Genomic DNA, 25342 nt, shown 5'->3' on the forward strand with positions numbered 1-25342 from the left:
TATGGGGTGGAGCGCGCACAAACCAACAGTAGGACCGATGATCTTCAAAAATTTTATTTGTAACCAAGCACTACGTGTTTTGGACAGGGGGCCCTTTCTCAAGTGCACAAACAACTGGCTTGCAGCCTTTCTAGTGTGCCTCTGATATAGATCTAAACGAGAGCGTGTTCTGCAGTGCTTTAAATAGAAGCTGTGGCATTCGCAGGTAAACTTGAAGCCTTGCGCATGCGCGCAGGCTTAATCGTATGCACGAGGAATGTGTGTAGCGGCGTCGGAGGTTAGAGGCTTCACATTGGTATAAACACCACCAATAGTCCTTGAAGTTACTACACCATATTTGGCGCTGGGTGTCTCTCCCTTTTTGTATTTCCTAGTTTTTAGTTAACCACTTCAGGCCCTGGCTCCCCATAATTTTTGTTGGCTGTGCTGATTTAACACTTTCCCTACCAAGGATGTGTCTCTGATATATGTCTTGGAAGGGAGGCATTTCAGTATCCAAGGATGTATAAGAAATGTCCATGCCACTACTGGCTAAACATCAACCTATTTAGCATCCTGAGATATGATCTAGGGCTTGTTTTAAAAATATGGCTGAGCCTGGGGGCACTAAATGACTATTTCAGGCTGTGTAGGTGCTAGAGATATGTCCTATGATCTTAGATCTAACAAATATGATATCACATGTCATCTTGGAGATCAGATAATCATTGGGATATAGATGGCAGGAAGAACTAGAATAAGAATAGTATACAAGGCAAAAGTGGTAAGAAAATGGTTTTATGTCTTCTTCTGTAACTTGCCTTCTATTACTGCCACAAACACTGCAGATGTATAACTATATCTTCTCATGTTTTACTGCATTCCTCCAGCTATGCATGGCCCAGGATGTTAAAAGCTTATACACACATTTAATAAATAATACAATCATCCAAATGATGGCTTTGCAAATGCATTTTACCTCTAATCTTACAATACTGTATGCAGATTTTGTTCTTTCAGGTCTCACAGATAATATATAATATATATATTTTTAACTGTGTGCCTTTACAGTGAAACCGTATGCTGGATCTCAGAAGGGCATATTAACAGCAGAGCAGTTTTCTTGGAAAAGTCTCCTCAATGGACCAATTATATTAAAACTACATACCTATATTACCAAAGCTGCTATGATAAGCCTGCCTCCAGGGTTTGTATTTCACTCATTTCAAAGGCTGATATGCACAATTGCCCATAGCAGTCAGTTATGTATTATTTTCTAATGTTGAAAAATGTTGAAGTTTAAAGATGTGGTCTATTGGAGAAGTTTCATTTTATTGTGTTGATAACTTCATATTGCTATGTTAAAATATTGGAAAATGTTCTGCACATAAATTATAAGAGATTACACAAAATAACATTTCTGTCAGCAAATGAACAACAAAGTCTGGAAAGGTTACATATGTGTTGCAGATTTGCATGAGATTTCTAACATGACCCATCAAGATAAGATAAGATAATCCTTTAATAGTTCCACTGTGGGGTAATTTAAGTGTGTTACAGCAGCATAGTAAGATACAGATACAGGATGATTAACAGTAATATATTACAGAAGTAGACACACATAAGCTGAGAAAATAAAAACATACTAGGAGTCCATAGCAGCTAAGGAAGAAAAGAAAGAAGGAAGACTTCAGGATCATTTAGTTCTCTGTGGGGAGTGATCTTCGCTTGGTCTGATATAGATTATGTAGCCTGATCGAGGTTGGGAGGAAGGACCTCCGATAGCACTCTAAGTGACCGTCTGCTTCATCCCAAGTGTGAGAAGGAGGGCTGTCAATTGCCGTCAAGGTCTCATACATGGGGTGGAATTTATTCTCCCGCATGGAGCTCACCACGGGCAGTATCCTTCTGTCACCCACCACCTGTACTGGGTCCAGGGGGCTCCTCAGGACAGAACTGGCCCTTCTGATCAGCCTGTCAAGTCTGTTTCTGTCCCTGGTTGATATACTTCTCCCCCAGCAGGCTGAATGGCTGAAGCAACCACAGAGTTTAAAAAAACACCCTGATTGAATGGTGTTGAACGCACTGGAGAAATCAAAGAACATTATTCTCACAGTGTTCCCGGGTTTCTCTAGGTGAGAGAGAGCTCTGTGAAGAAGGTGGATGATGGTGTCACTTACCCCAGTGCCCGGCCAGTAGGCAAACTGGAGGGGCCCAAAGCAGAACACACTTTAAGGGCGTAGGTGTGTCAGGACCAGTCTCTGTAGGACCTTCGTCAGGTGGGATGTTAGTCCTACAGGTCGGTAGTCGTTGTAGTCCATCAGGTTTGGTTTCTTTGGTACTGGAACCACACAAGACGTTTTCCACAGTTGAGGTACCACTCCCAGCTTTAGGCTCATATTGTACATGTGCGTAATAACACCATACAGCTGGTCTTCGCACGTTTTAACAATATTTGCGCTTATCCCATTGGGTCCTCCGGCCTTTTCTGCTTTAATCCTCTTGATTTCCCTGCACACTTGAGACTCTGTGAGGATCAGATAGCCAGATGGCAATTGACTACAAGCTGGTTTACATAAAAATTCTGACAAAGAAACAGTAAATATATATGTTGCTCTCATAGTGTATGTTCTTACTGTGAGATATAATACAAATTTTGGGGGATTAAAAATCAGCGTAATAATCTTGCCCCAGTGCTGGGTCTGATCAGCGAGTGAAAGCTGTGGTGGAGCTAGAGGGTAGGAAAATGAAGAGGAATCTACGGGGAAGTAAGCCTCAATTCCTCTTCATTTTTTGCTATCTGAATGGATCTTTACAAATGTAGTAAAGATAACTATAATGTAACTATAACATCACATCTACGCCGGAGTTGCCGTTACACTGTAGAAACTGCCCGAAATTGGTGAAGAGAAAAGTCCATCGCAGAGTAGTCCGCCAGTGTCTGCGGGTATCTGCTGTTTTAGTGGTCGGGCTCTCTCCATTGTTCTGGTCCGCTGGCAGATCTGAACAATGGAGAGCCCAGTCCAGATGTGATCCTAGCCTTAGCATGTCAACAAGAGCGCGAGTATTAACCCGTTCAATGGCTTATTAATATTTTTTTTTGCTTTCTGGGATAAGATATTATGCTGTACCCAGTTTTGCACTTTTTCAACCTGTCATTATGAAGAGGAGTAGCTAGGCGGGGGTGACTGGGACTTGTGACCTGGGTGCTAGTTGTCAGAGGGGGTGCCAAGAAGCCACTTCTATGTACTTAGACACAGAGTAAGAGTGGGTAATGGAAGCTTTGACCCAGGTTACCGACAGTCTAGATACAGCATTATGTATTGGTGGTTTACCGTCACAAACCAAAACCATTCTATTAAAAAAAAATGTTGATACTTATCTAGATATGAGTCCATGATTCTTATCAGACTAATCTCATATGATGAAACCAAGGTCAGATCCCCTCACTTTACTGCTTAAGCTTCAGCAAGTTTCTTTTGAGACCATATTATCATATAGCATTTAGCAATGGTTTTTGCAGGTTTTTTTGTGCATTTTTGAGAAACGTGTTAGGGTCAGTGCACACTGAGTTTTTTGGCGCTGATTTAGACACTGAATCCGCCTCAAAATCAGCCTCCAAAAAAGCCTCCCAATAGAGTTCTAAGGGCTAGTTCACACGGGGCTATGGAGGCTGATTTTGATGGCAGATTTTGCCTCAAAATCCGCCTCCATACAATGGTGGTCTATGTAGACTGCTAGCTTTTTTTTTCTGCTAGCAGATTTTTCTGTTAGCAGAAAAAAAAAAGCGACATGACCTTTCTTCAGGTGTTTTCTGCCTGAGGAAAGGCAATAGAAGTAAATGGGAGGCGGAAAATGCCTAGCTTTTTTTTGCATAATGCCTAGCTTTTTTTTTTGCAAAAAAAGCGACTGAAACTGCAAGGCTTTTTTTGCGGCCATTCACTTTAGGGGAGGGAAAAAACGCCTGGCGTTTTTTGAAAATCCAAAAAACGCTGCAATGTCCAAAAACCGCTTCCTAATTAGGAAACGTTTTTTTTCCGGACCAAAATAAGTCACATGTAATTTACGTGTGAACTAGCCCTAAAATCAGCGCCAAAAAACTCTGTGTGCACTAATCCTTTGGGTCCATTCACACGGAGTTTTGTGGCGCTGAATCCACGTCCGCGCTAGTGGAAAAAGGAACCCATTGAAGTCAATGGGAGGCTTTTTTTCCACGTGGATTCTGACGCGTATTCAGTGTCAAAATCAGCGCCAAAAAACTATGTGTGAATGGACCCTTAGGGCTCATTCACACGGGGGGCAGTGGGGCGGATTTCGGCACTGAGAGTGACGCGGGAGCCGTGTCACTCTTGGGTCAAAACCTGCTAGTGGAAAAAAGAAGGCTAGTGGTCTCCATAGACCACCATTGTATGGAGGTGGATTTTGAGGTGAAATCCGCTGTCAAAATCCGACTCCTTTCCCCCATGTGAACTAGCCCTTAGAGTTTGAAACCACCCCAAAAACCTGTCTACTCCAGGCTTTACTAAAATAAAAAACATTGCATCGGCACCAGGTGTTATTCCTAATACATATAATACATACTGTATATACTCTAGTAACACCTAAGAAAGTCAGCATGGTTACTGTGACATTATTAAGTAAAAAAGATGGAAGTCTTTCCATAAGAGTGACTCTAGTCATTCTCAAGAAATTCAAGTAGATGAGTTATTTAAAGTTGAAGACCTCTTTTAAGTTATTTTACTTTACAGTACTTTTATGAAATTGTATTTCAAACTATTTTATGATATTTGAACTGCAATTTAAAACCTAAGTTCTGGCTGAAATTATTCTTGAAATTTTTTATTAGATAATATCTTTCTGTGTTTTCATTGCAGGCGTCATGTCATACGCTTCACTGCAAGTTCACCCTTAGGGCACCATATCCACCTGTGCAGTACAGTGCCATTTGTCTTTGGTGATGAGGAAACTGTTATGCCATATCTTGACAAGGTACATGTTCCCATGGAAACTAAAGAACTACTAGGTCATCGTACATGATTTATGATATCCTCATTGTATTTCTGTTCATTGTACAAAATGGCAGTAATATACATCTTTTATGAAGAATAAGTCACTTTTTTTTTCCTAGCCTACAAATTTTCCTAATACAATATTAAGAACAACAGAATATATGACAGTAATAAACAGCAATATTGTTAAGATTTTTATTGAAATTATGCATCATATTTAGAGATGAGCGAACAGTGTTCTATCGAACACATGTTCGATCGGATATCAGGGTGTTCGCCATGTTCGAATCGAATCGAACACCACGTGGTAAAGTGCGCCAAAATTCGATTCCCCTCCCACCTTCCCTGGCGCCTTTTTTGCACCAATAACAGCGCAGGGGAGGTGGGACAGGAACTACGACATCGGGGGCATTGAAAAAAATTGGAAAAAGTCATTGGCTGCCGAAAACAGGTGACCTCCATTTTAGACGAATAGTGGATTTCAAATCCGGGTCATATGAGAATGTGAACTTTGTGACTATGAGACAGGGATAGCTGTACAGGCAGGGATAGCTAGGGATAACCTTTATTTAGGGGGGAATGTTATTAAAAATAACTTTTTGGGGCTCTATCGGGTGTGTAATTGTGATTTTTGTGAGATAAACTTTTTCCCATAGGGATGCATTGGCCAGCGCTGATTGGCCGAATTCCGTACTCTGGCCAATCAGTGCTGGCCAATGCATTCTATTAGCTTGATGAAGCAGAGTGTGCACAAGGGTTCAAGCGCACCCTCGGCTCTGATGTAGCAGAGCCGAGGCTGCACAAGGGTTCAAGCGCACCCTCGGCTCTGATGTAGGAGAGCCGAGGGTGCACTTGAACCCTTGTGCACCCTCAGCTCTGCTACATCAGAGCCGAGGGTGCGCTTGAACCCTTGTGCACACTCTGCTTCATCAAGCTAATAGAATGCATTGGCCAGCGCTGATTGGCCAATGTATTCTATTAGCCTGATGAAGTAGAGCTGAATGTGTGTGCTAAGCACACACATTCAGCTCTACTTCATCGGGCTAATAGAATGCATTGGCCAGCGCTGATTGGCCAGAGTACGGAACTCGACCAATCAGCGTTGGCTCTGCTGGAGGAGGCGGAGTCTAAGATCGCTCCACACCAGTCTCCATTCAGGTCCGACCTTAGACTCCGCCTCCTCCGGCAGAGCCAGCGCTGATTGGCCGAAGGCTGGCCAATGCATTCCTATGCGAATGCAGAGACTTAGCAGTGCTGAGTCAGTTTTGCTCAACTACACATCTGATGCACACTCGGCACTGCTACATCAGATGTAGCAATCTGATGTAGCAGAGCCGAGGGTGCACTAGAACCCCTGTGCAAACTCAGTTCACGCTAATAGAATGCATTGGCCAGCGCTGATTGGCCAATGCATTCTATTAGCCCGATGAAGTAGAGCTGAATGTGTGTGCTAAGCACACACATTCAGCACTGCTTCATCACGCCAATACAATGCATTAGCCAGTGCTGATTGGCCAGAGTACGGAATTCGGCCAATCAGCGCTGGCCAATGCATTCTATTAGCCCGATGAAGTAGAGCTGAATGTGTGTGCTAAGCACACACATTCAGCACTGCTTCATCACGCCAATACAATGCATTAGCCAGTGCTGATTGGCCAGAGTACGGAATTCGGCCAATCAGCGCTGGCTCTGCTGGAGGAGGCGGAGTCTAAGGTCGGACCTGAATGGAGACTGGTGTGGAGCGATCTTAGACTCCGCCTCCTCCAGCAGAGCCAGCGCTGATTGGTCGAGTTCCGTACTCTGGCCAATCAGCGCTGGCCAATGCATTCTATTAGCCTGATGAAGTAGAGCTGAATGTGTGTGCTTAGCACACACATTCAGCTCTACTTCATCAGGCTAATAGAATACATTGGCCAATCAGCGCTGGCCAATGCATTCTATTAGCTTGATGAAGCAGAGTGTGCACAAGGGTTCAAGCGCACCCTCGGCTCTGATGTAGCAGAGCTGAGGGTGCACAAGGGTTCAAGTGCACCCTCGGCTCTCCTACATCAGAGCCGAGGGTGCGCTTGAACCCTTGTGCAGCCTCGGCTCTGCTACATCAGAGCCGAGGGTGCGCTTGAACCCTTGTGCACACTCTGCTTCATCAAGCTAATAGAATGCATTGGCCAGCACTGATTGGCCAGAGTACGGAATTCGGCCAATCAGCGCTGGCCAATGCATTCTATTAGCCCGATGAAGTAGAGCTGAATGTGTGTGCTAAGCACACACATTCAGCACTGCTTCATCACGCCAATACAATGCATTAGCCAGTGCTGATTGGCCAGAGTACGGAATTCGGCCAATCAGCGCTGGCTCTGCTGGAGGAGGCGGAGTCTAAGATCGCTCCACACCAGTCTCCATTCAGGTCCGACCTTAGACTCCGCCTCCTCCAGCAGAGCCAGCGCTGATTGGCCGAATTCCGTACTCTGGCCAATCAGCACTGGCTAATGCATTGTATTGGCGTGATGAAGCAGTGCTGAATGTGTGTGCTTAGCACACACATTCAGCTCTACTTCATCGGGCTAATAGAATGCATTGGCCAGCGCTGATTGGCCGAATTCCGTACTCTGGCCAATCAGCACTGGCTAATGCATTGTATTGGCGTGATGAAGCAGTGCTGAATGAGTGTGCTTAGCACACACATTCAGCTCTACTTCATCGGGCTAATAGAATGCATTGGCCAATCAGCGCTGGCCAATGCATTCTATTAGCGTGAACTGAGTTTGCACAGGGGTTCTAGTGCACCCTCGGCTCTGCTACATCAGATTGCTACATCTGATGTAGCAGTGCCGAGTGTGCATCAGATGTGTAGTTGAGCAAAACTGACTCAGCACTGCTAAGTCTGCATTCGCATAGGAATGCATTGGCCAGCCTTCGGCCAATCAGCGCTGGCTCTGCCGGAGGAGGCGGAGTCTAAGGTCGGACCTGAATGGAGACTGGTGTGGAGCGATCTTAGACTCCGCCTCCTCCAGCAGAGCCAGCGCTGATTGGCCGAATTCCGTACTCTGGCCAATCAGCACTGGCTAATGCATTGTATTGGCGTGATGAAGCAGTGCTGAATGTGTGTGCTTAGCACACACATTCAGCTCTACTTCATCGGGCTAATAGAATGCATTGGCCAGCGCTGATTGGCCGAATTCCGTACTCTGGCCAATCAGCACTGGCTAATGCATTGTATTGGCGTGATGAAGCAGTGCTGAATGTGTGTGCTTAGCACACACATTCAGCTCTACTTCATCGGGCTAATAGAATGCATTGGCCAATCAGCGCTGGCCAATGCATTCTATTAGCGTGAACTGAGTTTGCACAGGGGTTCTAGTGCACCCTCGGCTCTGCTACATCAGATTGCTACATCTGATGTAGCAGTGCCGAGTGTGCATCAGATGTGTAGTTGAGCAAAACTGACTCAGCACTGCTAAGTCTGCATTCGCATAGGAATGCATTGGCCAGCCTTCGGCCAATCAGCGCTGGCTCTGCCGGAGGAGGCGGAGTCTAAGGTCGGACCTGAATGGAGACTGGTGTGGAGCGATCTTAGACTCCGCCTCCTCCAGCAGAGCCAGCGCTGATTGGCCGAATTCCGTACTCTGGCCAATCAGCACTGGCTAATGCATTGTATTGGCGTGATGAAGCAGTGCTGAATGTGTGTGCTTAGCACACACATTCAGCTCTACTTCATCGGGCTAATAGAATGCATTGGCCAGCGCTGATTGGCCGAATTCCGTACTCTGGCCAATCAGCACTGGCTAATGCATTGTATTGGCGTGATGAAGCAGTGCTGAATGTGTGTGCTTAGCACACACATTCAGCTCTACTTCATCGGGCTAATAGAATGCATTGGCCAATCAGCGCTGGCCAATGCATTCTATTAGCGTGAACTGAGTTTGCACAGGGGTTCTAGTGCACCCTCGGCTCTGCTACATCAGATTGCTACATCTGATGTAGCAGTGCCGAGTGTGCATCAGATGTGTAGTTGAGCAAAACTGACTCAGCACTGCTAAGTCTGCATTCGCATAGGAATGCATTGGCCAGCCTTCGGCCAATCAGCGCTGGCTCTGCCGGAGGAGGCGGAGTCTAAGGTCGGACCTGAATGGAGACTGGTGTGGAGCGATCTTAGACTCCGCCTCCTCCAGCAGAGCCAGCGCTGATTGGTCGAGTTCCGTACTCTGGCCAATCAGCACTGGCCAATGCATTTCTATGGGGAAAAGTTAGCTTGCGAAAATCGCAAACTGACAGGGATTTCCATGAAATAAAGTGACTTTTATGCCCCCAGACATGCTTCCCCTGCTGTCCCAGTGTCATTCCAGGGTGTTGGTATCATTTCCTGGGGTGTCATAGTGGACTTGGTGACCCTCCAGACACGAATTTGGGTTTCCCCCTTAACGAGTTTATGTTCCCCATAGACTATAATGGGGTTCGAAACCCATTCGAACACTCGAACAGTGAGCGACTGTTCGAATCGAATTTCGAACCTCGAACATTTTAGTGTTCGCTCATCTCTAATCATATTACAAAATCTATAACAGTTTGTTAACATTGGCTTAAAACAGTGAATAGGATTATCAGTAGAGATGAGCGAACAGGAAAATATTCGATATTTGTTATTCGTTTCAAATAGCCGCTCAATATTCGACTATTCGAACGAATCTCGAACCCTATTATAGTCTGTGGGGAAAAATGCTTCGTTTCAGGGGATCCCACCATTCGACTCAGGAGGGTCACCAAGTCCACTATCACACCCCAGGAAATTATACCAACACCTCTGGAATGCAACTGGGACAGCAGGGGAAGCATGTCTGGGGGCATCTAACAAGCCCAAGTCACAGTTTTACCCCACCATCACAGCCTATAAACTACACACTTTCCACACTCAAAAAAAACCAGAGTGGGAAAATACCTGGAAACCTTCTTTCTTCCCCAAATGGATGGACAGAAACCCAAATTTAAGCTAAAGAAACATTAACAAGCACCCCTTTAAATCATGTTGCCCATGACAACCACAGATGGACTAGGCAATGGGAAATCCAACAGTACCCACCCTGAACTGTCATTGTGGATGTATGTGTGTGTCTGGCCCTTAACGTGAGCCCTTCCAGATTAAGTTAGAGTCCCTTAAGCTGAGCTACCAGCAGAGATTGAGGCCCTTTAGGTGGCTTCAGCCTCTTACCAGCAGAGTTTTAGGCCCTTTAACTTAGTTCAGCCTTGCACCAGCAGAGTTTTTTGCCCATTGGATGTGTTGAGCCTTGCACCAGCAGAGTGTTAGCCACTTTAAAATTCTTAGCCGCTAAAACAGTGGTTCCAGAACCATCACTCTCATTGTGTTGGATTGATGCAGTGGATTGGCCTGAGGACCCAGACATTGACCTTGATTTTGATTGAGAAATTGATAACATTTTGACATCAAGTCTTGGGGGTATCTTTTATTTAGAGGACCGCAAAGGTGGAGAATTGGCTTCAACCACAACTACCGGTAATGGTCCTCTAATATCAGACTCTACATTACCTCTACAGGGTTCTGATCAGGTGTTAATAGTTCAAACAACATGCTCCAGTACGTTAGATGTAGATCAAAAACCACTTTCCCTTCCGACACCAGATTTAACCAAGCTTCACCATCATCATCCTGCTGAGATGGAGCCACTAAAGAAAACCTTGCCTTCAAAGGCATGTTCTGGAGCTGCGACTGAGCCAAATCTAAACACAGAACTGAACTGAACTTGGAACTGAACAAAATTCACCAGCAGTGTTTTTGGCCCTTAGGGTGAGTTGAGCCTTGCACCAACACGTGTCCCATAACATCAGGCGGGCCCTAAGTTCTGTGCTTTGCACAAAGTTCCACTTGACCACCGATGTGTGGACAAGTGCATGCGGACAGGGACGCTGCATCTCAATCGTGGCACATTGGCTGAATGTAGTTGAGGCTGGGACCGCGGCACACTGGCTAAATGCAGTTGAGGCTGGGACCGGGTCACAAACTGTGGCGGCCTGTCTTGTCTCCCTGCCAATATTCCTGGCAGGAGTACTGAAACACCACCCTCCTCCTCCGCCGTTAAATCGACCCCAGCTACGAGCTGGAAATTCTGCAACACTGGCGACACTGGCGTGGGGAGATGTCAGCAGGCCGTGCTGAAGCTCATCAGCTTGGGGGACAGACAGCACACTGCCTTCGAGGTCAGGGATGCCATCCTGGATGAGATGGCAATGTTTTTTGCCCCGCTGCGCCCAGGTGCAGGTTGGCGTATGTGATAATGGCCGGAACCTGGTAGCAGATCTGGAGCTTGCCAGACTCAAACACGGCCCACACATGGCCTATGTTTTCAAATTATTGGTGCAACGGTTTCTAACAACTTACTCCAATTTACACAAGCTACTGGTTAAAGTGCTGTGCTTGTGCTCCCACTTTGACAAGTCTACAGTACCTGGTGCTTGCCTCAATACACCCCAGCAATGCCTACATCTGCCTGAAGCACCGGCTGTTGTATGAGGTCACCACATGCTGAAACCCTAGATACCATATGTTGAGCAGGGTGTGTGAGCAGCAGAGACCTTTGATGGAGTTCCATCTACAAATCCGAAGGGTTCATCAAAGTCAGCTTCCTCAGTTTCTGCACCATGAGTTTCCATGGGTGGCAGACTTTCCACTGGACAAGAAACATTAGCATGCGCTCATCACAATTTCTGATATGACAGCTGCATTAAGCAGGGTGCAGGGTACAACGCAGACCAGGCCCGAGCACCAGAAACAGGTGTTACAATGGCTAGTGGATGTTTTCAGCTGCTTTTCCAGCAGCCAGTCAGCCACTACCTGCAGTCGTGTTCTTACCCAAGAGTCTGCCCCTCCTTCCTCCCAATATGCCCAATCTTACCAACAGAGTCATCCCACCCTTGCTCCCTCCCAGGATCTCTTTTTGGGTCCTTTTACTGTCTCTCCCTCTGTTGAACCACTTCCCGAATCCCAGGAGCTACCAGATGACTTTGTGTGTACTGATGCCCAAACACTGGAGCTTCCACCATCACCTGGCAATTTTGTGGTTGTGGACCCGCAACCAGCATTTTCCGTCCTCAGTGAAGATGATGAGACACAGTTGCCATCAGGGCAGGCTGTTGTCATGTGCGGTTTGCAGTAAGAGGAGAGTGAGCAATTGGCAGAGGAATTGGTGGATGACGAGGCCACCGACCCTAAATGGACAGGGATGATGTCTAGGTGCGAAAGCAGTGTAGATGTGGAGGCAAGCTAAGCAGGAAAAAAGGTGGCTAGAGGCAGAGGCATGTCCAGAGGCAGCAAGGCCAAAAATTTTCCATGTACTAGCCACTCATGCAAAACTCGTCCATGTTGCCAGACTTATGCGAGTTCTCTCCGTGTCTTTGAGGAGTCCACCAAGAGGGTCAGCTTTGATGAAACATTACTGATTTTAACAATCCCGCTCCTGTATGTGATGCAAGAATCCCTCATCACCATCAGGGAAAATGCATTGTACGCTGACGAGTCGGGCATAGGAGCAGAACCATTCCAGCAGGATAGTCAGTTCACACTCCTGTCCGCTTCACAGCGTATATTGATGGAGGAAGAGGAGAATGATGAAGCGGCAGATGATTTCATTGTCACACAGGTTGCTAGTGGCACAACCTGGCCAAACTACCACCACTGAAGTGCCTAGTGTCACCAGTTACATGACAAATTTAAGGGTGATTTCACACGGAGTAAAGTGCCGAGTGATGTGGCACGTAGACGCCGCGTGAGCTTTTGCGGGCTGTTCACGCTCCCATTGATTTCAATGGGAGCCGGGATCGTATACGCGGCGCTATTATGCGGCCGTGATTTTGATTGAAATCAATGAGAGCGTGAAGGGCCCGCAAAAGCTCACGCGGCGTCTATGTGCCACATCACGTGGCACTTTACTCCGTGTGAACTCAACCTTAGTGCAGTTTACACACTTTGCAAGTCTAAACTGAGTAGGGGCTCTGAAAAGAACAACCTAACCACCTTTTGCGTGCATTGTCATTTGGAAGGCAAGCCCTGGGCTCAGTGGGAGAGAGCAAACTCAGGACAATTGTCGCCCGGCGTTGCCGACACTGACTCTTCCACTGTTCACAGTGCTGGTGCTGCAGTCCAGACCAACAGCCTGGACACCTACACATCTGTCTTTGACACATTGGGGAGTTCACCCTCAACCGCCCTTTTGGCCTGCACCATCATGCGCCTCTTCCCAGCCACTCACCATCTCCCAGGCATTTCATTGCAGGCAGAAGTACAGCGCAACCCACCCACATGCTCAAGCCTTTAACAGCCTCATCTAAAAACTGCTGTCCCTGGAGATGTTGGCGTTTATGCTTCTGGATACCCAGGCCTTCCGTCACCAGTTGGCAGCTGGGGCACCTCCCTATGCTGGGCCTAGCCGTTACTACTTCTCTTGGTGTGCTGTCCCCGCCGTGCGCCTGCACGTGTCCCATAACATCAGTCGGGCCAAGAGTACCGCGCTTTGCTGCAAGGTCCATTTGACCACCGACGCATCGACAAGCGCCTGCAGTCAGGGATGCTGCTTATCTTTAATGACAGGCCGGGTGAATGTAGTGGAGCCTGGGCCCGGGGTGCAAACTGGGATGGCCTATCTCCTCTCCCAGCCCAAAATTCATGGCAGGGGTTCTCTAAAAGCCTACTCCTGCACTGCAACCTCAACCCCAACTACGAGCTGGAAATGAATAATAGTGAATAATAAAGTTTTATTTTTATTGAATATACAATCTTATTAAAGTGGCCATTATGTGAAACACCAAATAAGTCTTTTCAATGGAAAGTTCACCTTCAGAGCATGTAAGTATATGATCATAGGTAGTCAGACTTGTTGGACCCTAAGTATCTGATCGCTGGTGGTCAGACCAGTTGGACCCCTATTAGGCATGAGAACAGGGGTCCCCTTTGTGAATGAGGCAATAGTGAACATGTGTGACCACCGTTGCATTCATATCTCTGCAGAGTGGCTTTAACCAGAGGGCAAAATCTTCATCCACACTAGGCCCTTTAGTAGTGGGGTTCCACTCAGCAGGGTGCTGTCATGCAAAAGATAGGGATTTCAACTGTATGTCTCAGTATTGAAAATACTGGTGGAGCAAGAAGCTAGCAGCTTCATTCTTCACTATTTAGTCTTCAACTAATAATGTCTGCTTCAGGGAGGTTTGATGAGCGCCGATCCACAGACTTCAGTTCAGCCAGAGTTCCTTTGGAATGGAGTTAAGGGAGTCTAATTTTTTTAAGTTTGTATGATACACACACACATATATATATATATATATATATATATATATATATATATATATATATATACAGTCCTATGAAAAAGTTTGGGCACCCCTATTAATCTTAATCATTTTTAGTTCTAAATATTTTGGTGTTTGCAGCAGCCATTTCAGTTTGATATATCTAATAACTGATGGACACAGTAATATTTCAGGATTGAAATGAGGTTTATTGTACTAACAGAAAATGCGCAATATGCATTAAACCAAAATTTGACCGGTGCAAAAATATGGGCACCTCAACAGAAAAGTGACATTAATATTTAGTACATCCTCCTTTTGCAAAGATAACAGCCTCTAGTCGCTTCCTGTAGCTTTTAATCAGTTCCTGGATCCTGGATGAAGGTATTTTGGACCATTTCTTTCTACAAAACAATTCAAGTTCAGTTAAGTTTGATGGTCGCCGAACATGGACAGCCCGCTCTCAAATGATCTGAAAACAAAGATTGTTCAACATAGTTGTTCAGGGGAAGGATACAAAACGTTGTCTCAGAGATTTAACCTGTCAGTTTCCACTGTGAGGAACATAGTAAGGAAATGGAAGACCACAGGGACAGTTCTTGTTAAGCCCAGAAGTGGCAGGCCAAGAAAAATATCAGAAAGGCAGAGAAGAAGAATGGTGAGAACAGTCAAGGACAATCCACAGACCACCTCCAAAGAGCTGCAGCATCATCTTGCTGCAGATGGTGTCACTGTGCATCGGTCAACTATACAGCGCACTTTGCACAAATAGAAGCTGTATGGGAGAGTGATGAGAAAGAAGCCGTTTCTGCACGTACGCCACAAATAGAGTTGCCTGAGGTATGAAAAAGCACATTTGGACAAGGCAGCTTCATTTTGGAAACAAAAATTGAGTTGTTTGGTTATAAAAAAAGGCGTTATGCATGGCGTCCAAAAAGAAACAGCATTCCAAGAAAAACACATGCTACCCACTGTAAAATTTGGTGGAGGTTCCATCATGCTTTGGGGCTGTGTGGCCAATGCCGGCATCGGGAATCTTGTTAAAGTTGAGAGTCGCATGGATTCCACTCAGTATCAGCAGATTCTTGAGAATAATGTTCAAGAATCAGTGACGAAGTTGAAGTTATGCCGGGGATGGATATTTCAGCAAGACAATGATCCAAAACACCGCTCCAAATCCTCAGGCATTCATGCAGAGGAACAATTACAATGTTCTGGAATGGCCATCCCAGTCCCCAGACCTGAATATCATTGAACATCTGTGGGATGATTTGAAGCGGGCTGTCCATGCTCGGCGACCATCTAACTTAACTGAACTTGAATTGTTTGTCCAAAATACCTTTATCCAGGATCCAGGAACTGATTAAAAGCTACAGGAAGCGACTAGAGGCTGTTATCTTTGCAAAAGGAGGATCTACTAAATATTAATGTCACTTTTCTGTTGAGGTGCCCATACTTTTGCACCGGTCAAATTTTGGTTTAATGCATATTGCACATTTTCTGTTAGTACAATAAACCTCATTTCAATCCTGAAATATTACTGTGTCCATCAGTTATTAGATACAGTATATCAAACTGAAATGGCTGTTGCAAATACCAAAATATTTAGAACTAAAAATGATTAAGATTAATAGGGGTGCCCAAACTTTTTCATAGGACTGTATATATATATATACCTCCCAACCGTCCCGATTTCCACGGGACATTCACGATTCCGGTGACATGTCCCGCGGTCCCGGTTGCACACATACATGGCTGAAGCAAGGAGCTGACACAGGTCAGCTCCTTGCTTCAACGCTGCCGCCGGCTACTGGCTTGTAGACGCGATGTGATGATGTCACATGAATCATGGGGGCAGAGATGGGACATGAATCTGGGGGCAGAGATGGGGACATGAATCTGGGGGCAGAGATGGGGGACATGAATCTTGGGGCAGAGATGGAGGGGACATGAATCTGGGGGCAGAGATGGAGGGGACATGAATCTGGGGGCAGAGATGGAGGGGACATGAATCTGGGGGCAGAGATGGGGGACATGAATCTGGGGATAGAGATGGAGGGGACATGAAACTGGGGGCAGAGATGGAGGGGGGACATGAAACTGGGGGCAGATGAAGGATGTATATGCAACTGGGGAAGAGATGGGGGGACATATAATTTACGGGTGACTGTAGGAGGATTATACTGTGTGCGGGCACATGAAAAATTAATGAGAATGGGCGGAGTCAACACAAAAATGGGCGGGGCTAAATTTGCCGCGGCGCGCTATGCTGCACATTTTGTCTCTGTTTCGCTTCTTCAAAAGTTGGGAGGTATGTATATATGTATATATATATATATATATATATATATATATATTTATTTATTTATATTGGATGCGCAGGTGGCATTAAATTATCATGGTATGTATGTGTGTGTGTGTGGGGGGGGTCCTCCTAGGAAACATTTAAACCATAAACTGGTCCCACTAAATTATTAAAACAGCTCTGATCTATAGGACACAGGGGACTGATGAAGTGCAGTGCTCCATCACTACCATAGCGCAGGTGGCATTAAATTATCATGGTATGTATGTGTGTGTGTGTGTGTGTGTGGGAGGTCCTCCTAGGAAACACAGTATATATATTTATATTGGATGCGCAGGTGGCATTAAATTATCATGGTATGTATGTGTGTGTGTGTGTGTGGGGGGGTCCTCCTAGGAAACATTAAAACCATGAACTGGGCCCACTAAATTATTAAAACAGCTCTGATCTATAGGACACAGGGGACTGATGAAGTGTAGTGCTCCATCACTACCATAGAAGTGAATTGATGGGTGGTCATGCATGCATACTACCATTTTATTCACACAGGGAACTTGAGGTCCTAGTTCTCTTTTGAATAAGGGATAGGTGATGCGAAAAGAGGGAGATAAAAAAAATAATAATTAGGTGTATGAATTTTGCAAAAAAGCCTTGTCAGTTATTTTTATTGGCAGTAACTTACCATCCACAAGGTAAGTTGTGTAAAATGTGCTTTCATTTAACAAACACAGGATGATGGAATCAGCATCTGACATCAGCAGACATTGAATAGTGGTTATTATAATAATTAACTTCAGACCCTTGTATTATACAGGAAAGCTATCAATTTATGGATCAGGCTACAAACATAGTAAGAGCTCTACTGAAAGTGATGCATAACTTTAGTAATGAAGATGAACTACCCACAGCAATAAAAGACTTGGAGCTCACGCACTATCCACAGCAAATTAGAGCAAAACACTTGGAATATGCAGAACATTTTCAGGTAAATATATATTTATTAACATGTTGATTTTTTTGTAGGATATTTAGATGTAGCAAATTTTAACTTGACAGCTCAGTTTCCACTGATTTGAATATGAGCTAGGGGGACACCAAAATGAATCACTATGTTTGCTGCTGTCTCCCAATGAACCCACCTGGGCAACATCCTGCTCAAGTGGCGGGAGTGGAGAATGGAGGTAACTCTGACCTCTTAGGTCTAATTGATTGTCAATTTAGGTTGTGATTGCACTTTGATTTTTTTTATATTTTTCATTTATTTTCAATAGGCTTTTTTACCATTAGTTCCCCTCCTTTCAGTAATAGTGTTTGTAACTGAAAAAATAATGCCGACTGCCGTACTAGTTTTCTTCCCAGTAACACAGAAACCTGAGATGTAGGTGAGTGACGTCACTGATTCCTTTGCAATGATAGTCTGGTGAGGTGTAGGACTTCCAGCAGCCAAGGCACGTGCGAAGCTGAATGGACAGTGGTGGTGGACAACAGAGTATTGGGGACAAGCAAGTTTGATTTTATTTTTTTAATGTTACACCTCCTCCGGACTGCTTCCTGAGTTGTCCAAATCCTGGGCTATCCTTTTAATTTTTGGCTTAGACAATCCCTTTGAATTATCTTGCCAAAGTGTATTTAAAGGGATTCTACCATTAAAATCAAATTTTTTGTCGATCACACGTAGGAATAGCCTTAAGAAAGACTATTCTTCTCCTACCTTTTAGATGTCCTCTCTGCACCGCCGTTCAGTTGAAATCCCGGTTTTCGTCGGTATGCAGATGAGTTCTCTTACAGGACTGGGGGCGTCCCCAATGCTGCGAGAGAAATTTCCAATGCCGCCTCCATCTTCTTCAGGAATGGCCTCTTCACGTTTCTTCTTCCGGCGCTGGGTCCAATTTCAAGGCCTTGGGCAGAGCCAACTGCGCATGCCCGCAGCCACAAGAAAAATGACCGCGTACACAGTAAGTAAGCGGCCATTTTCCTGTGACCTGTGGGCATGCGCAGTCGGCTCTGCCCGAGGCCTGAGGCCTACAAGTTTGAACCCAGCGCCGGAAGAAGACGCGTGAAGAGTCTGTTCCTGAAAAAGATGGAGGCGGCGCTGGAGATTTCTCTCGCATTTTTGGGACACCCCCAGTGCTGTTTGAGTGCTGGGGCCTACCCCCAGTGCTGCGAGAGAACTTATTTGCATACCGACGAAAACCAAGATTTCAACCGAACGGCGGCTCGGAGAAGACATCTAAAGGTAGGAGAAGAATAACCTTTCTTAAGGCTATTCCTACGCGTGACTGACAAAAAATTTGATTTTAATGGTAGAATCCCTTTAATGCATTAAAGGGGTTATTCTGTTTGTCCAAATTAGGCTTATCCACAAGATAGGACATAACTTGCAAAATGGTGGGGATCTGACAGCTCAGACCCCCATTGATTAGGAGAACATGGATTTTTTTGTCCCATGTCCATTCCTTTTAATACTATCTCCAGCAGTTTGAACATTGTGAATGCATGACAACCACTCCATTCAGAACAAGGGACAAATAGCCCCCATTCTCCTGATTGGTTGGAGCTTGAATGGAACTATTTCATTATAAGAAAATCTTTCAGTAAGCCGGGACTCCATGTTGTGAAAGAGCAATGACAAAATTTGGCCATGGCAGAAATACTGAAGCAAAACCTGCAGTGTTTTATAGTACCTGCAAAGTGGATGTGATTCTGGCTAATACTAATGCTACGATTTCAAAAACGGTTGTGTTTTGCAATTCGCAGCATTTCAATTATACCTATGGAAACTCTAGCGTTTTCCATTTAGGTATAATAGGTACTGAAAGTCTGCAGAACAAAATTCTGTGGACTTCCTGAGAAAAGTGCTGGGGAAAAAAAAGTGATGTGTTTTCACCGTGGTCTTTTCCGCAGTGTTTTTTGGCTGCAGCACGATACATGGTGTTTCTGTAGGTATAATTAACATGTTGCAATTTACAAAAACGTAAGTATTTTTTTTAACTCATAGCATATACCCGGCAAATTTTTTTTCTGCAATGTGTGGATGGGATGAGCCAAATGCTGCATTTTTGCAGCGTGAGGCCCCGGCACAAAACACAAGAGCAAATTGGTCAAACCCACCACTTTTGGCATGACCAGCTGACTATCTGATGTGTGCGACTCTCTCTAACAAGTGATGGAATCAGGCATGTTCAATTTTAACATGCAAAAACCTTTGCTGTTAGGATAGATAACAGCACTGCATCGGCATCCAGCTGCACACTCTGCTCCGGATTAGGCCCAATGAATGGGCCTAGTCGGGAGGAAGGAGTGTCTTCAGGCCGAATTGCGAGGTGACTCGGCCTGAAGAATGAGCATCTCGCTTCTTTTTCTGGGATTTCAATGGGAGCTGTCTTTTTGGCCTCAAAATCTTGACCAAAAAAATCTATCTGAACTTACCTTTATAGTAGTTTAAATAAAGCTGTGGGTTTTTATATACATTGGCTGCTAGGCATTGCTGATTGTTGGTGTGTCCCTTTTGGCTTTCATTTGCTGCCAAGAACTGAAACCCCTTCATATAATATCCATATAATAGGGAAGTCAAATCATTTAATAAGTAGTTTTCTGAAATACAGTTTGCAAAATTTAGAGTTTCAATATATGAGTGACAAGTAATATGTCTTCCCTACTTTGTCATAATGTTCCTAGTGCTCACTTTTGTTTAAATCTATGTTAAAAAATGAAATAGATAGATAGATAGGCGATAGATAGATAGATAGATAGATAGATAGATAGATAGATAGATAGATAGGATAGATAATTTTATTTATTTTTCATTAATTTATTTAAAAAAATAGAACTGATGAGTTTGTCAAATTAAGTAATGTCATGTAATTGATCACAGCTTGCCTGATTTTTTACATTATAGAACATATATAATCTTTCTTTGATTCTGTTTCAGACATTTCATAACGCTTTGTGGAATCTCATGACTGAAGCCATGGGGAACAGAGTTACACATGACTTGATATTTGCTTTCAGGGTCTTCACAATGGATTTCTCAGCAATTTTGACAGCAGAATCTAATTTCATGCCAGGTACCTGAGCTCATCTCCAGACAAAGCATATGACATATAATCCTGACTAATCAGATAGCAGTTTCCTCAGAAATTTTTCAAGATATGTTGGATTAACCGTGAAATGTATGATCACTTTTTTCATTGTAAATTGTTTTATAATCTTGGATCAGAACCATACTGGAGATTATGAGTTTGGTGTAAGTGTGCATTAATGCTGCTTTAAAAACCATAAATCCTTTATCAAGCACAATACATATATATACTATTTCATTACAGATATACCTATATACATATGTGTACTATATAATTGCAGAAAATGCATTTCACTTTCTAAGTTTATTTTTCTTGAGTATTTGGTAAGTACATACATTGCTGTATTGCTCGAGTAGTTGACTGACTGCTGTGATCACAGTTGTCAGTCTTATCAATTCTGGAACAAATAACAGAAAAAATAGCCTAGCTGACAGGAATTCTTTGAAGAAAATCTCGCAGTTTTTGGACATTTGGCATGAAAGTAACATATAGTATGTAAGACCCATGGCGCAAATTATCTAAGAGAATTTATAAGACGCCCTTATTGATACATGAACCCCAATGTTCATACAGTATGATATATATGAATGTATTTGTGACTCAGCAGTAATTTGTGCTGATTGTATTTATTTTAATATTATTATATAGAATCCTAATAAAAATGTTTAGTATTGTTTCTAGTAATACTACATGATTTTATAAGCTTGTTTTTGGTATTTTAAGACTTGCTTTTAAGATTTGCTTTTTATTTTTTCTATGTTTCTAATTATTTTTTAATGCTTTCAAGAGTCAAAGCCAGAAATCCCAACTTCTTGGCAAAACAGAATTGCTACTTATGATGAAGAAGCGGCATCGTCCAAACTTCAAGCGTGGTGGAGAGGACTTTTCTGTCGGAAATGTTTGAATGGCAGAAAACCAGGTACTTCTTTTACATATGTTTTTATGGGCTATAGTTAAATGGCTGCTCCATTATGAAAAAGCACAGTATCTTTCTATGAGTGATGTTTGATATAGCAGCCGTGTCCCTTCAAAGTGAAGGACTCTAAGCCACAGTGCTACAAAGTATGGACAGATACTGTATGGCACTGTTTGAGAATAAGACAGACATATCTTTGTCATTTCTAACCCTGTATCATTTGTTTAATGTTCTCTAAAAAACAAATATTTTTACACAAATGGATTTGGCTGGTTATGAAGGATGGAGTTTAAAAGGGTAACAAAATAAAATGTTAGTGAGAAAAGAGGTAAAAGGAAATATAACCTTGTCATTTACTAATCTATTGATTGTTTTGTTGCCTTATATGAAGTAGTGAGAATTCTAGAAAATACTAATACTATAATAGTAAAAAAAAATACCTTAGTCATTAGAGATGAGCGAACAGTAAAATATCTGAGGTTCGATATTCGTTTCGAGTAGCCCCTCAATATTCGACTACTCGAATCGAATATCGAACCCTATTATAGTGTATGGGGGGAAAATGCTCGTTTCAGGGGTAGGCAACGTTCGATCAAATTATACTTACCAAGTCCACGAGTGAGGGTCGGGCTGGATCCTCCATGCAGTCTTCTCCTTGTAGCGTCCCCGCGGCGTCTTCCGGCTCTTCATTCACTCTGCCAGGCATCGGGCCTGGGCAGAGCCGACTGCGCATGCCCGCACTACAAGCGGACATGCGCAGTCGGCTCTGCCCAGGCCCGATGCCTGGCAGAGTGAATGAAGAGCCGGAAGACGCCGCGGGGAAGCTGCATGGAGAAGACTTCTAAAGGTAGGAGAAGAACCAGCGTTGATTGGCTGACTGTATAGCATTCGGCCAATCAATGCTGGTTCTGCATCGAACTTTTACATTCGAACAGCGAGTGGTACTCGATCGAGTACAAGTATTTCGAATACCGTAGTATTCGTTTGAATACCTACTTGATCGAGTACTACTCGCTCATCTCTATTAGTCATATGTGGTCATACAGTGAAACCTCTCCAAAAGTCCACCTCTTTGACCTCCTTAACCAGACCACATTTTCTGTGACAGATTTTCAGTTTTCCATATTGGCCATCTTTTTTGAGAAGACCACCTCTTTATAAGATTACTTTTTCATGCAATTTTGGGTGGTCGTCTCAAAGAGGTTTCATTGTATATTACTTTAGTGGTCATAATATAAAGCACACAAATCTGCCCATGTATCTATCTATCTATCTATCTATCTATCTATCTCCTATCTATTTATCTATCTATCTATCTTACTGTTTTTCTATCTATCTAGCATAACAAATATTATAGTACATAGTCTTGGAGATTCTATGTTTAGATCTCATCAATTCAAACTCCAGAAAGCCTAGGGCTAAATTTTACAGCTTTCTCATAAAAAACATGATGGACAAGGAAAAAAGGTACAATAATAGATAATATTGCAATAAAAATCTGGTTTGTTAGGTTTGTGCTCAGTTAGTGAGCTTGTGTTGCAAGCAGAGATAAACTGATAAAAATCTCAATAGTATGAGAACTTTATTAAGTGGGAATTGAGTTAAAGGGGTGTTCTAACTATGCATCTGCAGAAGCATAAAATCTGACAGAGGCTATACTTTTGGGTCTCTGGGCTCTCTGACCTTTGGGCTGCTTGTGATCAATGGATCAGTGCTCAATCCCTGATTGTCTGATGCACTCGTGTGTGGGTAGAAGATTAACAAAGACCAGGGACTCGAAGTGAGTTTCTGTCCTGCATACCCAGCCATGTAGAGAGATAAGCATATGCGATTTTTATGTTATGTCTCTGCAGATGAAAAAAAATACTTTGAACTCTCTTTAAGAGGCATGCAACTGTATTAAAGGAATAGAGAAGGATATAAGATGGTATCCAACATGTGACCACTAAGGCAATGCCTGGACTGCTTCACTTCTGGCTCAGCCATTGTGGGCATGGAAAGGAACAGGGTACTCAACACTGAAGCAGAGGACCATGGATAGGTGAACATCACTTTTATTATTTTAGCGTCCATTTTCCATTGTTTTCCAGTTTGCATGAAACAACCCTTAAAATTATCTTTGTCCTCACAGTCATTTTCTTCCAAAAATGGTTTCCCCACACCAAATACAGATACTTACTTAATATGTAGTTTTGAAAATACTATTAAAAATAGCATGAGAGTAAAAAATTGTGTAGATCAGGAGTTAGAAACATTTAGCTCTTCAGGTCTCGAGAAACTAGACCAGCCAAGTAAATGTGCATGCTTGGAGTTGTTTTTTTTCAACAACTATAGTGCCAAAAGCTGCTGGCCCCTGGTGTATGCTATATAGTGTAGAAAATCAAACGGGGACCAGCAGAATTAAACATTTAGTGGTAAATAATCAATTTGGTTGTGCGTGTGAAGGACCCATGGGGCTGTATAGCAGAACTAGAATTAGGCCCACTCAACCATGGCTCCATGGTTATTTTAATAACAAGTGAGCCCAATACTTGATTTCATAAATTTTCTTCTCTGTCTTCTGCTTCTTGACCTACTTCACCTCTTATCGATCTCTATTTGACTTTCCACTATATCTTTCTTGCTTTCTTTTCATATTCTGGGTGTTATAACAGCTACTGTGCTTCCACCTTCCAGTGTTTCAGAAACCTGAAGGAACTATAGCCTATCAAAGACAGAATATATTCAGCTCCCTCTTACAAGCATAGACATAGGAAGACAAGATCTGTGAGAGCATTGCCAGTGGCCTAGCCATTTATGTGCTGTATGGTAATAATTGAAAGCAGATGTAATACTTATAATGGCACTACAAGCCTTAAGATTTTTGATTCAGATATAAAAAGCTGTCTCTATTATGGCTTCTTTCCAGGCGATCATCTTGGGTTAGTCCGGACTCCCTAATGGCCCAACAGCTTTTTGAGATAACATGACATCTAGTTACAGATCTGTGGCTTTATATAGACTTTCTTATTAAATCTCTACATTTCACAGGTTTAACCTCCCTTAAAATATTATCTTTTGAGTTGTTCTTGTCCGTTTATCATAAGCAGAATCTCGTCTTTCTGTGCAATCCAGGTTATTATTAACTGTCATGTATATCTGATCGACTCTAAATATGATGTGGCACAGCTGGAACCAAGCAATTAAAAACAGGGTCTGAAAAGTAGCCGAATTATACCGAGTACTGACAGTTGTGTGAGCAGAGAAGTTCACTTCATGAGACAAAATTCAGTTTCCAAGCAACAGCAATTGAATATCACTGTCATTGACTTAAATACACAAAGAATAAGAAAAAAATATGTACACTTAAAATGATTTAGCAATTAAGTTTATGTTGTTTGAATATAGAAGTCAGCAATACCTGCATATACTTTATGTGCAAAAGAAGCTGTAGTTACTGAAACACATATCTAGTGAGATCATCTGATACAAGGTATTACATTATCTGATATCTGTAATTATATGGTACTAGAATGGGACTTGCTCTTTGCACAGATGCATTCATGCGAATGTCTTGGTAGCAAACAGGACAGCCTCTTAAAGGGGTATTCCCACCTCACATACTCACCAGTCTTTACTGCAGCAAAATCTTCTTTCTTCCTGGTTTCTTGCATCATTTGGTGGGCGGGGTTTCACATGCAACCTGACATTTAGCTCCGCCCCCACATTTGTGTGTAGCTCCGCCCACCCATATTGGACTATGAAGTACAGGCAGCAGCAA

At 43.4% G+C, this 25342-nt stretch overlaps 1 protein-coding gene across 1 annotated transcript in view; it reads left to right on the top strand.

Annotated features, from left to right (window-relative positions):
- The window catches only part of ADGB (androglobin), a 214934-nt gene that overhangs the window by 109851 nt on the left and 79741 nt on the right, over positions 1 to 25342 (top strand). Inside the window, exons 18-22 of the mRNA XM_075267640.1 lie at positions 1051 to 1186; positions 4854 to 4968; positions 17399 to 17569; positions 20516 to 20651; positions 21454 to 21585. Of these exons, the coding sequence (XP_075123741.1) occupies positions 1051 to 1186; positions 4854 to 4968; positions 17399 to 17569; positions 20516 to 20651; positions 21454 to 21585 (690 nt within the window). The remainder of the gene's footprint in view (positions 1 to 1050; positions 1187 to 4853; positions 4969 to 17398; positions 17570 to 20515; positions 20652 to 21453; positions 21586 to 25342) is intronic.

Source organism: Leptodactylus fuscus, chromosome 3 (assembly GCF_031893055.1).
Source record: "Leptodactylus fuscus isolate aLepFus1 chromosome 3, aLepFus1.hap2, whole genome shotgun sequence".
Classification (NCBI taxonomy): Eukaryota; Metazoa; Chordata; class Amphibia; order Anura; family Leptodactylidae; genus Leptodactylus; species Leptodactylus fuscus.